Raw genomic sequence first — 14,306 nt, 5'->3', positions numbered from 1 at the left:
ACAGAAAAAAGCAAATCACTGCTTTATTGAGTATACGTACATTCACACATATGGTAATACTGTATGGAATGAACCATTGGTGAAAAAAGTATACCCAATGAGTGTTGAAGATTGTAAGTTTTGGATCGAGCACAAAACATGCAGAATACCAAATTTGTATACCGGCGAGTTGGTTCATGTTGCTGATTTTGAGCCAGTTATGACACAGATAACCAAAACTAGATTATCGACAACAAACAAAATCACTATGAAACACCACCTCACGTACACAATGAAGTACACAATTGTAAATTGCATAGTTGATATAGGATTCATCAGAACTACACCACCGTTTCAAACACTCATTACCCCGTGGGACACTATTCCGAACGACTATTTGTATAATTCGAGTTATACGCAAATGGGTGGTGAAGTTATTGTGTGGGATGCGTTTAAAAAAGAAGATATTTGCAATTATGTCCCTATGGCATCTATGCAGGCAACACGAATAACATACAATTCCAAAGATTATCTTGAGCAAGATCCACATCCCGGAGCAACTGAAATGTATCAGTTCGTTTCGGATGCAGATAAAAGTGTATACGTAAGCGATAATACACAAATCACAAACATCGAACTTTACAACTGCATAGAAAAAGAAGAAAATCAAACACTGTACACTATAAACAACGGTCTAATACTGTCTTGGGAAAATGGAGTTAAAATGGATAGCGATGACGAGGATTCGTTATTTGGAACGAGCGACAAAATGTACCACCCGCATTCCGCTTATGTTGATCTAACGCATAGAATTGATGACTCCTGTGAGAACGATGATGATTGCGGTGATTTCTTGAGTGATGTAGGAAGCAACGAGCTGTTTCAAAAATCAAAACCATGCGATCCAAACTCGAATCCGAAATGCAGGCAAAGTTATTCGATTGAGAAAATAAAAGAAGAAATCGGTCGTTCAAAATCGGTAGAAAAGAAAGTAGTGTTTAACAAAAGCTTAGGGGTCGATGACGAGAATGTAACACCTCTGTTTAGCATAGTTAACTACATTCAATACAAATGGGAAGAGTTTCACAAGCAAGATATTATACACCGTGCACAAACCTGGTGTGAAAACCAACAACATTTGTATGATATTCAACTGCTGTTAGCTAGAATTTCTCCATCAACTATTATTTCGTCATATCTTAACAGACCCGCACAAGCAACTTCGATCGGTAATGGTGTATACTCGACGCATTACTGTCAGACGATTCAGCAGTTTCTTGTCGTCGACAGTTTAGTCGTGAATAATACTGAGCAAGCGCCTTATTTGGCTGGAAAGACATTTGCTGATGTGTACGCGTCTGCTGGAGTTACAATATCACCGAGATTGTGTTTCACAATGCCAATTGTTGTGTTCAAAAACAGTTACTCTATAGACGATTGGAAAATTGGCCAACTACAACCCGATCAAACAATATCTACTATTAGTTATCCTTATATCGAAGAATGTAAATTTGGTCGTACTTTTTTTCACTTGGTGGATGATCATATTCACGTATTTCAAAACTACAAGAGAATCAGCATTACGCCTATTGAAGTTCTGTATAATCACGCTTCACGAATAAAAGAAACACACGATCATTTAAACAAACTAAAAAACAACGAAACTACTAACCGTAACCAGATAGACCCGCTACTCGAAAGTACAGAATTCATTGACATTTTTACGAAACAAGATGTTCAAAAAATAAAGCCAATGGTTCTCGGTTTTCGAAATACTGAACTTTATTCGTATCATCAAAAACGGCGTGTCATATCTAGTTTAGAAGATCTTATTGCTTATGCGAATGAAGAGCGCTTTAACGATCGTGTTCTGACATCTTTAACACAAGGATTTGAATCAAAGTCAGGTGGCGGTGCAAATTGGTTTAAGGATGCCATGAATGAAATAGGTAATGGCTTAAAAATCTTAACCGATGTTGGAGTTGGTGTCATAGGACATGCTATAGACAATGCTGGTGGACTAGTTGGAAAAACGCTAGGGTCATTAGACCAAGCTCTAGGTTCTGCGGCAGGTTTTGTAAGCGGTGGGTTTATGCAGATGTTGTTGCCTATAGCAGCCGTAGCTGTTTTGGCATTTTTCGGATACCTATTTATGAAGAAAAAACTTATGTCTGACGATGACGAGACGCATTACCAAAGTTATCAAAATATGCCACCACCTAGCTTCCAACAATACGGTAATATGAGACGCCGTTATAACTCTTGCAGTGAACTTCAGACCGAATTTTGACAACGTTCGCTCCAAAAAATGTATATGTGTATGTGGCATACATAAAATTGCCAAACTCAACAATGGCTAGTGAAATACAAGAAGATTCTAGCTCGGTTCTATCACAGTTATTCCCAATGGTCGAGCATGAAATTGATACCACATCTCAAAACAAAATTGTTGTTTTTACGGCTGGCGATGTAATAGCGAACCATGCCTTGATTATGTATCAACATCTTGTTAACGCACTGAAAGCGTTAGATGAATATTTGCATAACTGTGATGATAACGATAGAATGCACGGAATCTGTTCCGATATATTCCACGAAATATATGATTTCCAAGAACAAGCATCGCATTTATACAACAGCTCAACAGATATGTATAACACAATCAAAACCAAATAACTGATGAAATATGTATTTAGCTATTAATGTATGAATGTTTTAATACGTGCTGAATAAATCGTGTTAGCCATGAAACCAATATTTGCTATTTTGTTTGTTTTCCCCTGCTGTTTAGCATCATGTGCGAAACAAAAGAGTTGCTGCCCTCACGAGTTCGAGTATTCCCTTTGTTCTTCGCAAACCCATCCAAAGTGTTACTGCGATCGAGCATGTTTTGTTCGCGGTGATTGTTGTAGCGATTATAAGCAGTATTGCTTGAGATCGGAATCCGAACCTTGTTTATACGATCAGTGGACCTCTTGGAGTTCTTGTTCAACTAGTAAATCTTGTGACATTGGTTTTAAGACGCGAACTAGAAACGTTCAACAATTTGGAAACTTTAATTCGATAGACCATTGCAGTTTATCAGCATTAACCGAATCCAAAATATGCGGTGATGTACACTGCGTAGATATTCAAATGCGTAGAATTCGAAATAGACAACAATATGCGGCAGATAATTTTCATTATAGTACGGCTTTATACGAGTACAATGGTGGTAAATGTACAAGATTTGAACCAAAGTGGTCGTTTGCGTGCATAATGTGTGCTGATAGCTCTAGATGTGGAAACGATGTTTTCGCGGTAGGCGACACTTTGGATGTATATTACCAAGACGACAAATGTCGTGGGACGTGGGAAAAAAAAACGGAGTCTTTGTATAGAACACAATGTTTTAATCAAGTAGATGTGAACATATATGCATTTTCGATCGTTACAAATCAAGATCGGTAATGATGAATGGACTTAGTGTTCGACATATTGGACATGAATATCGATTGTATTCTCTATTAGTTATGGTACAAGAACGACACATAGACAAATGAAAACATGTCGAAAGCAAACAGTTCTGCCAGTTGGTGACACACAAACAACATTTTAACTCAGAAGCCTTTTTTTCCAACTGTTGTTTTGCATTGTGTAATTCCTTTATCGTTTCGTCCTGTAATAGTGTAGATGTCTGCTTGTCAACAATGCTAATAGCGATGTTCAGTGCATACATCATTTTCTCGTAGTCGTAAACAAAAATTTTGTTCTTGATTAGAATGCCTCGGATGTAATCCAAACTGCCATCGTTCGTTTCAGGATATGTTTTTGTTCGTTCAGACTCAATAAATAGCATATACTCGTTTTGTTTGACTACTGAGTCAATGTTTTCAAAGTCATTCTGTGATTGGAGCGTATACTCATTTATTTCACTTTGGGTATGATGAAAACTCAGAATTGAATGATCGTCATAGTATTGATGTTCAAATGTTTCATCCATGGATATTTCTCTTTTGCAAATCTGTAATAAATGATCGTGAGAAGCATTTGGTGTCTTTTGTTTCTCTTTGAACAATGTTTTCATCAAACGGTTAAGCATGTAACAGCAGTAAAAGTTGGATGTTCCATTGCAAACAATCACATACGCTGGACGTCGAATAAACCGTTTGAAGGTTAGAAGCGAAACAGCCTTTTGTGTTTTACCGAACTCATTCGCCGATTGAGTGCAAGTTTTAGTATACACATAACGAGTGTCTTTCAATACAGTTTTCAGTAATTTGTAAACCCAAGCTGGTATATTGATAACAAGAAATGCCATTGAGTGGTTTGAAATGACTCGAAAAGAAGCGTTGCATTTTAAGTCTTCGTTCGATTGTATCCCAACATCAATTGTATTTGAATATCGTTCAAGTTGATAAGGCTCCTTAGGCCATGTAACTAATGATGATTCTAGCTGTGGTGAGCATGACAATGATGTGAATGTTACCGCATCCATGCCTCGACACTAAATGATCAAAATATCGCTCTGCACATTTATCATGTATCCAGTTAATTAATATTTCAATGCACCTATTTTTGACAGACTGTTAGTTTTGACCATGAATACACGGCAATCTAGAGAGTTTTTAAGTATGAAACTACAAACTCGTGTTAATGAAGCTAAATGCAAGGCTCTAATAGATGATAAATTACTGTCAGACCTGTTCGCACACGATATTCAACAAATGCATTACGAGACTGTTCACAAAAAACTCGAAATGGCTTATGGTATGAAAAAGTTATCCGTCGCACACAACAAATATCTTTGCACTGCCATTGAGCAATATTCAAAGGCAATCAAATCCAATCAACAGTTGCTTAAAACGGTTAATACGCAAATAAACACAGTGATGGATAAAGAAAAAGATCTCTTGGAACTTCGAGAAGAAACAATTTTGGGAGTTAAAGAAACAATGGAATTAGAATTCAATTCCATTCTACACATTGATAGCGATAACGACGATGATGATAATAACACTTACTTACAACTATTGCCCCCTGTTCCTATGTGCGAACCAGATAGAGATGAAAAGCCTAAAAAATCATTATCGTTTGGAAATGTGATAATCAAGACCATCGATGAAGCAGAATTTGAACACCAGGAGAGTGAAGAAAAACAAAATAAGTCAACTCATGAATTTATTGATAATGTTGAACAAGAAAACGTTACACAGATAATTTGATGCCAATGATGTCGCATGCAATTTGAAATCGGTTGGAAGTATTGTTCTGTTTTATCGAACTGTTTGTATATGGTTGCTGCTTTATAAAAAACTTTGGTCCTGCATCTCTGTGTTGTTTTTCTATGTTGACTAGTTGGTTTTGGTTCAAAAACGTATTGCAATCCCCAATACATTCTTTTTTCAAGAGCTTTGTTAAATTTGCATAATCTCTGATGTTGGTCGTCTTTGTTTTGATACCGAACAGTATCTTTTTTAAGAACTCAACGACATCCAAATCGTTTGTCACACGTTCTCGCTGTCCACACACGTTGATGAAATAGTGGTTTTTGATTGTGTCAGGATCCAAAGTGCGTATGATGTGCATCGCTGATTCGTTATCGCTCAGTAGCTGATCTTTGTGTAGTATAGTCATTATTGTTAACACGGCAGCATCTAACACTGTAACTGAGTGATAAGGCATTGCATCGAAGTAAAGTCCCAACACTGATACTGCATTACTGTTGTACGTTGAACATACAGAACACGTTGTTATCGGTGTTCTAAATATTCGCTTCACATTATCGGTTTCTGACCAGTACTTGTGATAGATGTTTGCAATATCTTTGTACGTTTCATTGAGTTCTGAGCTGAAGAGTAATTTGGCTAGCATAGTTAAAGCTCAATAGTTGAACACATCTTCATATATTCAATTTTATGATTTTCCATTCGATCAACTGGCTTGAATCGTTTCTCTTCGTGTAACTCTATGTATCGAAGGCCTTTTCGAAACCAGTATTGACTTATAATTTCCTGGATGTAAAACGGATTACCTTGAATGCAATTGACAAAATAGACCGGGTTGATTCTAACCATGCCGACCGAAACCATAAAAATGATAGTAGCGGTTATATCGGCGGTGGTAACTGTACTAAATGTGACATCTTTATTTAGAATAGACATAAAGATATCGTATGAATCCCATGTTGCTGCGTGCGATAACGCCCAATACAAGTTGTTGAATTTTGTGACAACTGGATAAACGATATTTTGATTTATGGTAGCTGTTGGTGAATAGTTGACCAAAAGCCTATTGATGTTAGTTTCGTTGTATCCTGAAATGCAATTCATCGCTAAAAACGAGTTGATGAAAATACCAGTATACTTTTCACCACACGATCGATTAGTTTAGTGCGTGGTTTGCCGTAACTGCTCAGTATGTGATCAAAAATCTCTTCACATTGAGTTTCAAAACTGTTTCGAAACAACACCGTTTCATGCAAGGACCATGTTTCTTCCATGCTATCCAACAAGCAAATGGGCATTTTTTCACGATTTTGTTTATTTCATTAAAACGTTTACAGTTTTGATTATGAAACGACAACATGACTTTTCGCATTTCAGTTCCGATTAACAAATTTCGGTCAAAGCATTTTGTGTTCGCAAATCCTAACGAGCGACTTGTATTAAGCAATCTCGACAATGCCAGAAACACGTTTACGCTTCACTTTGTTAAAACAAACGTGAGTATTCGAATAGATACAATTTTATCGGATAGCAGTTCTATAATGCGATTATTTGCATTAGTTCTAATTCACGAAACTAGTGCTTATTTACGAACTCACACAGATTCATGTACTGGAAAACAATTTGTTCAACGCCTATCACTGCAACAAGTACAGCAAGAAGTGGATCGTGTAGTGGACAATTCAAACACACGTTTTCTCTATCAAACTATAAAATACCATTTTAAACAAAATAGCGGAGTTTTGCTCGATGTTACAGAAGGTTATAAAATTCTCCCTCCACCAGACAAACAACTGTATGCCCCACCGCGATTGCTTGATCAGTATGGTGAGATGATTTTGTTCTACAACATATCGCACACTATTCCAGTCAATTTCAGGACTTACAATTTTAATGATCACATAACCGTACTTAACCCTTTTCCAGTCTATAAACGTGGAATCAATTTCGTTATACGAAATTACCAAAGTGGTTTGTGTAACATTCACCCGATGTTTATTTATCAAAAGGGGAAAATGGCAAAATTGTCATCAGCAACAACAAACAAAATAGCACAATACATGTTTTTGTTGAATATTGAAGACAGGCTATATGAAGTTATGGCGATTTATCCTAGCGATTATATCCACAAACTGAGACCCAAAGTACTTCCAAAAACAAAGGACTTCAGTCTTGATCGCAATCATATTGCCGGCTTGCTAAACTCTATCAATGGCGAGACGCAAAACGAAAATATGTTTCTAAATATAACGCCATATGAGAATCATAGTTTGCAATTAGAAGACTGGCTGTTGCAAGTTGTGGAAAAGTATGTTACTAAATTGGTTATTATACATGACGTTCCATCTACACAACTAACCAAGGGCGACATTGGATCTCTTACAGTTTGGGTACACGAAAGTGGTCTGCAGTTTTCAATTCAACTCAAATCCTTTTGTTTCGTATATTCACAGTGCAACAAAGTCAGCGACGCCCAAGAAACGTACTGGTATTTTGACGATATTGTAAAAGATACAACAACTCAAATGATACATTTAACTGCTATATTGCGAAGTGTATTACAAGCTATGAATTGTAAATCAAAACAACGAACATTTTGTTGGGATTCAGTGGACATCTACAAACAATCACTGCTATACGAACTTGCTGAAACTCAGCATTTGATTGATTACGCTGGAGCAAAAAGCATACTGATGATTATCTGACTAGAAAAGGTAACGAATCGACAGTGTTATTATGTACGCCAGATAGAACAACAAAGTAGTTGTATTTCATAAATGTGAGATTTGACAAAAAGTTTTCAAAATAAAAATCTGAAATAAACGTTTGCTTTTGCTCAAGTTCATACACTGTTTGACAAATGAAGCGACATAAATTCTTCAAATGTTTGCTGACTCGGTCGTAGTCCATAGTTCCAACTGCCGCCTGAATATCCATTAGCATATTCAAAATTCCTTTTGGATCAGTGTTATTATGGCTGTTGTAGTATAACATAAAAATGATGGTAAACGCTCCTGGGTACACCTGACAAACGTTTTTAGTTACAGTTTCATTTTCAAAAGCTATTCTAAATCGTCGCTTTAAATCTTCGCGGATTGTTTCAGACGCGTTCGTTAACAAAAACCTTAGTAGAATGCATTCAGATACTAGAAATGGGAATAAATCTCCTCTCATAGCAAACAACGCGTTGTCTATAACCGGTTTCATTTCACCGTCATTGTCATTGTAGTCGAAATAGTTTATTCTTGTGAAAACGCTTAACACGTTGTCATGTAGTATTGCTGGATCTGGTGATGGTAATGCATCGCCCTTTGTCAGTTCCTCCGTTATTTGTTCAAAAGTATATTTCTGTTTTTTGTAGATACTTAACACAAAATTCAATGAGTTAAACTCGCCCCAGTCAATCGCGTTAATGCAATAAACTAGTTTGTTCAAAGCACAAGCAACCTTAAATGGATAGCTTTCTCCATCGAGTACCTCATAATCTTGAATAACACTTTTGAATGTATTAGCATATAGGCATTGCAATAGCTTCTTATTTTTGGTCAATGTATTATGTCCAAAAAATATTTGATCGTTCAGATTTGCTTTAAGCGGCATATCGTTAACCCACGGGGACGTTTTGCTAAGCACCACATTCTTTTTGTAAGAGAAGAAACGCTTTGTCGCCAATTTTATGACTTTAGATATATTATTGACAAGTTGTCGTCTCGCTAAATATTGTGTCATGTATTCACGCTTCTTCTGTAAAACGCTTACGACACAATCCGTTGGTGATGATGGTTTACTTTCCTGTCTTAGTATTCGGATGAAATCATCAGCGCATTGAGAGCCTATATCATCGGTTGTCGTACCAAAACGTTTCTTTAGGTAATTAGCTCTGAGATGGCGCTTTAGGCGCTTTGTTCTTGCTTTCCTTTTCTCCGCAAGAAATTGAAAACGTTCGCGAAAAGAAAAAGACATGATTTTCAAAAATATTGAATGTTGACCGTTCAAATACAAAAAAAATAATACATAACTTCAACCTTAACGTCTTAGGACTCATGTTCGCACTAATGACTCATTTACCATGTTGTATTACAGCGTGCGAGACATAGGTATTATCAATGAAATTCTCAGCTTCTTAACATGCGATTCGAACCACAATATTACAGGGCTAATCAAACATTTTCCCGAATTGGCTTCAGATCATGACATAAGAACAACTTCAAGTTCAGCTGTTTTGTCATTCCCACACAAGCTGGTAGCTATAGTTGGACACGCTGGTTCGGGAAAAACTCATATTCTAAAACATATCGCAAACCGAAAAAGAACAATGTTTTATGCCCCTAGCAATGCTGCTGGTATAAACTTACAGGCCACACTGTGGCCATCAATACTGCATGCTGCCGAAAAGAAAAAAGTGTACAAAACAATTCATTCATTTTATAAGATTCAACCTGCGGAGAGCACTATTTTAGGTCAGTGCGTTCAAAAGGCTAGAATTGGACACGAATCCCATGACAGTTATGATGACTACCTGGTTACAATGTTTAAAGCATGTAAGCCGTTTTGTGAAAAGTTGTTTACCAAAGATATGTCTGAATCAAAACTTTCTCCCGATCAGTATAACGAGTACAAAACACAGTGTTGTGGCAATACAAACTGCGACGATGACCACGAACGGGTGATAACGTATATTCATTCCCTAGGTCTCGGCAGCAAAATTCCTGATATTTTACTCTACGATACATGTGTTCTTGAGGAAGCAGGGAGAACACCTGATTACATGGCATTTCTCTTTTTGTTCTACTACTATTATATGCATATAAAATACAAAACATTCATCTGGAATCACAAAACACCATCAATGATATATGTCGGTTCACCAACTCAAAGTAGAGTTATTGACAACTATACGTCTTGGAGTGCTTTAACATTTGCTGGACAAGACTGCTTAAAAAATCACATTATGGAGTTGAATTGCATAAAAATCAAGTCATTTAAGGACAATCGCAGAATAACAATGGGTAATATTGACAATAACACAACGCTAGCGGCCGTGATTGGTAAGCTTGAACTAGGAATGCCAGTTGTTGGCTCACTTAGGGACAAATTCAATTCGGTGTTTGTAACCGATGAAGCAAATTTTTTCAACCCATTGTTCAAACCAAACTATTTTCGAATAGCCAAAAAACACGAACACTTAAAATCGTACAAGGAAAACGTTTATCGACAAAATCAGCACAATGCTATTGACATACCAGAATTTATTTTGAGTAATCAAGACATCCCAGCCTTTACAGATTTAGAAGGTCATATCAATGTCAAATTCAAAAGTGAGAAATACCAAAGCATGTGGTGTAATACGAAAGAAAAATCAAAACTATTTGAAGAGGATTTCATTGTCTACAAAACATCAAGAACTTTGCTAAAAGGTTTCAGATATTTACTCACAGAATATCACAAGCTGTATATTTGCAACTTTTCTGGAACGATACAGCAGTTTGTAGAAACGACGGATTTACTGCAATCGTACATGGCGAGTGATCGAAGCAATTGCATTTCGTTTTTTGTTGACTGTGCAAAGTACATTATTGAAGATGTATTTTCAGATATCGCTGAACACGTTGCAAAGGGCATGAACGATCTTGTTACACAATGCTCTTCTGACCAGCCTACCATTCAGCATATATTATCACTTAAAACGTTATTACAACACGCCGACAGCAAAAGCATGTCTAAGGTATACTCGTACGCTAGTGAAAAACCAGGATCGTGCATTGTATTGCCGAAAGACATTTTTTCATTTGTGTTGATTGATGCAGACGTAAAAAAGAAGCTATGCGAACTCGATCGAGTATGCATATTTCTCCAACTTCATGAGTGCATACTGTTCAAACTGTATCATAAAGTAAAAGCAATTAGCACTAGCGAAATTTCATCGCAGCGGGAAAGTAAAAACCAAACGTATCGCCCCAATAAAAAACGTAAACTTTCGGTGTGTGACAGAGAAGATGAGGATCAAATGTATGAGATTGAGGACGATCACTGCTCAAATATGTCAGACTTAATGAACCAGTTAGTTCACAAATCATTCTTCAAAATCATCCCCTTGGTATTGCATATCTGTGCAACTATTGACTCGACACAAGGTTTAACAATACATAGTCCCATTTTAGCTTTACTCAAACGAGATGATAGAGCTGAGGACATGATTGTTGCACTCTCAAGAACAAGCAACCCCGACTCGCTTCTGGTAGCAAACAAAATATTCGATCAGCATTATGAACATATAGCGTACGAAACAAGAAGTCTAATCAAAATGATCAACCAGTCTCAAAAGAAGGATGGTTGGCTCTAAAGCAAAAAAGTATATAAATGGGTTAACGAAAACAAAATCGTCATTGTTCAACTTGACTTTGATGCAAACGGACGAAAAATGGATGATATCGCAAACATTATAGAACGGTACCATATTGGGGATTTAATTGAAACTGGCGCGACTGCTCGTGTGTTTGAAGCGATTCGCTGTACTGACAAAAAGGTTTTCGCCATGAAAGTCGTCAAAAACGTTAAGGGGCTTACTTCGTTTCCAGAAGAAATAGTATTCAACCAAACGTTGAAAGCATCTGGAATCAAAGGTGTCATTAACATGCACGAGTACGCTCTCGACTACGAAAGAGACGGATACGTGATGATCATGGACTACATGCCAATAGACTTACACACGTATGTGTCAAGCCGTCAAACACCGATGACCGAAGACGAATGCTGTAACATCATCAGTCAAATAGTCCACATTCTACTCGACATGCAAAATGTTGTTGGCGTGCAACATATGGACCTTAAAATGGAGAATGTGTTGATAGATCCTGAAACAAAAGAGGTAAAGCTCTGTGATTTTGGACACTTAGCGCGAGTAGCACATTTGTGGACGAATTCAGCATCGATAGGGACACAAATTTACTGGGCCCCAGAAAATGTTATGGAAAAGAGATTCTACCCAAAGAGAACTATAGTATGGCAAGTTGGCATTCTCGCGTATGACCTCTTACAAGAAATTCCATGGGATGTGTACGAGGATGGAAAACTGAACGACTTGAATTTTGAACGTTTTGAGTCTGGCAGGGCCGTGGAATTTATTCAGGTTTGCTTGGAACCAGACGTGCGCATTCGTGTGGAACTCGATGAATTAGTGTATATGAGGTGGATTGAAGAAATGGACAACAACGAAATGATTTGACTGTAAACTTTTATGTATTGAATAAAAACGTGTCAAACAAACAATGCTCGTATTTGTCTTTTTACATCATTTGTTTTAGTACAAGTATCGAAACAGTTTCAAAGTAACAACATTGAGTCTTTTCAACGCTAATATGCTTGATGGAAAGTTGCGTATACTGTTAAACAAATGGTCATTCAATATATCATACACTGATTCCATCATGATGACGAAAGTTTAGATGTGTGAAGACAACATAGGTTAATGTTTGGTATGTACGTTCTCGTTATTTCGAAAACGTATAAAAGGGCGTTCACCAACGCAAAGCTCATCATTGCTCATCTTGACATTGATGCATACAGTCGCAAAAAAATGGACACGGTCGCTTCTTTACTCGAGAGGTACTACATTGAAAATCTAATCGAGACTGGCTCAACTGCTCGAGTGATGAAGGCAGTGCGGAGTTTGGACGGCAAGGTATTTGCCATGAAAGTTGCGAAAACGGTGAACACGATAACTTCAATTCCAGAAGAAATCTTGATCAACCAAGAGCTGATGGCAGCTGATATCAAAGGCGTTACACAAATGCACGAGTATGCTATAGACTTTGAGATGAACCGATACGTGATAATCATGGAGTACATGCCAATGGACTTGCACACGTATGTTTCAAGACGTGCCACGCCGATCACAGAAGAAGAGTGTTGTCATATCATTTGCCAAGTGGTGAAAATACTTCTCGACATGCAAAACATGGTAGGCATGCAACATATGGACTTGAAAATGGAAAACGTTCTGATAGATCCATTGACGAAAGAAGTGAAATTGTGCGATTTTGGACATATTGCAAAAGTCGAACATTTGTGGACCGATTCAAAATCGAAAGGAACGCATATCTACTGGGCTCCGGAGACAGTGAAAGAGAGACGGTTCTACCCTACAAGAAGCATCGTGTGGCAAGTTGGACTTCTCGCCTACGATATCATACAAGAAGTGCCTTGGGAGATGTACAAAGACGGAAACCTGAGTGACTTAACATTCGAACGTTTCACGTGTGGTAAAGCCATTTCGTTTATTTACATTTGTTTGGAACCAGACGTGCGCATTCGAGTAGATCTGTACCGTTTACTGCAGACCAGTTGGCTGGATGAGAAGAACAACAACGAAATGATTTGTTCATAACTGTGTATTTTCCAATAAATCATGTCATGCAATCAAATTTCGTATTTGTCTTTTAACAACATTAAATCTAGTACAATAGTCGAAACAAAAACACAAACAACCAACGCAAATGTTTTTCAGAACAAAATTCTTATCAATAGGATTTCCATCAGCGATATAATCTGATATGATATCGAAACAAGTAACACTATTCTGGTGGTGACATTTACAAGATAACTGTGGTTTTTCACCACATTTCACTTCACTGCTTACAATACTAAAACAGGTTCGACTGTTGCGACACATAGTAGTGTATAGTGCAGTTTTTTTACCAGATATTTGCTTCCGAAGCGCCAAATACTGGTATCGAATACAATTAGTTGAATCTATGAAACATTTGTATACATCAACCAAATCAAATTCTCGACATCCATCGCAACATGAGAAGTAGTTTGCTCGACTATTCGCATCGTTAACAATAGACGTTTTGTTATATGCTTTGTGATGATAGTTGATGGGTTGACAACAGGTTTTGCATAAAATAAACAAGCCATTTTGGTATAAACGATCAAGATTTCCTTCTTTTCTAGTACACTTCGCGTGACAAAAACACGATGGTATATGAAGTGATATGATTTTGTTGTTCACAAAATCAACTTGCTGTCTGATGAGGTTTTGTATATAATGGCCAAACGATAAGTTTCTTGTTACAATAGGTGACGTGAGTAATATTTGAATCGATCTGAAACATTTGC

General features: G+C 37.2%; 2 protein-coding genes across 2 annotated transcripts; both read left to right on the top strand.

The window, feature by feature from the left end:
* Positions 1-11,820: 11,820 nt before the first annotated feature.
* Positions 11,821-12,411, top strand: LOC127835620 (serine/threonine-protein kinase pim-3-like). Its single transcript, XM_052362056.1, has one exon. It carries the CDS (start codon positions 11,821-11,823, stop codon positions 12,409-12,411), a length of 591 nt encoding a protein of 196 aa, XP_052218016.1.
* A 351-nt stretch (positions 12,412-12,762) lies between these two features.
* LOC127835618 (serine/threonine-protein kinase pim-2-like) lies at positions 12,763-13,572 on the top strand. Its single transcript, XM_052362055.1, has one exon. It carries the CDS (start codon positions 12,763-12,765, stop codon positions 13,570-13,572), a length of 810 nt encoding a protein of 269 aa, XP_052218015.1.
* The last annotated feature ends 734 nt before the right edge of the window (positions 13,573-14,306 follow it).

The sequence above is a fragment of the Dreissena polymorpha genome, chromosome 6 (assembly GCF_020536995.1).
Source record: "Dreissena polymorpha isolate Duluth1 chromosome 6, UMN_Dpol_1.0, whole genome shotgun sequence".
In the NCBI taxonomy this organism is placed as follows: Eukaryota; Metazoa; Mollusca; class Bivalvia; order Myida; family Dreissenidae; genus Dreissena; species Dreissena polymorpha.
The sequence above is the reverse complement of the archived record's forward strand: the minus strand, read 5'-3'. Positions and strand labels throughout refer to the sequence as shown.

Bases quoted from the DNA above. Each gene is read 5' to 3' on its own strand.
- LOC127835620 (XM_052362056.1), top strand. From the start codon at position 11,821: ATGCACGAGTACGCTCTCGACTACGAAAGAGACGGATACGTGATGATC.
- LOC127835618 (XM_052362055.1), top strand. From the start codon at position 12,763: ATGGACACGGTCGCTTCTTTACTCGAGAGGTACTACATTGAAAATCTA.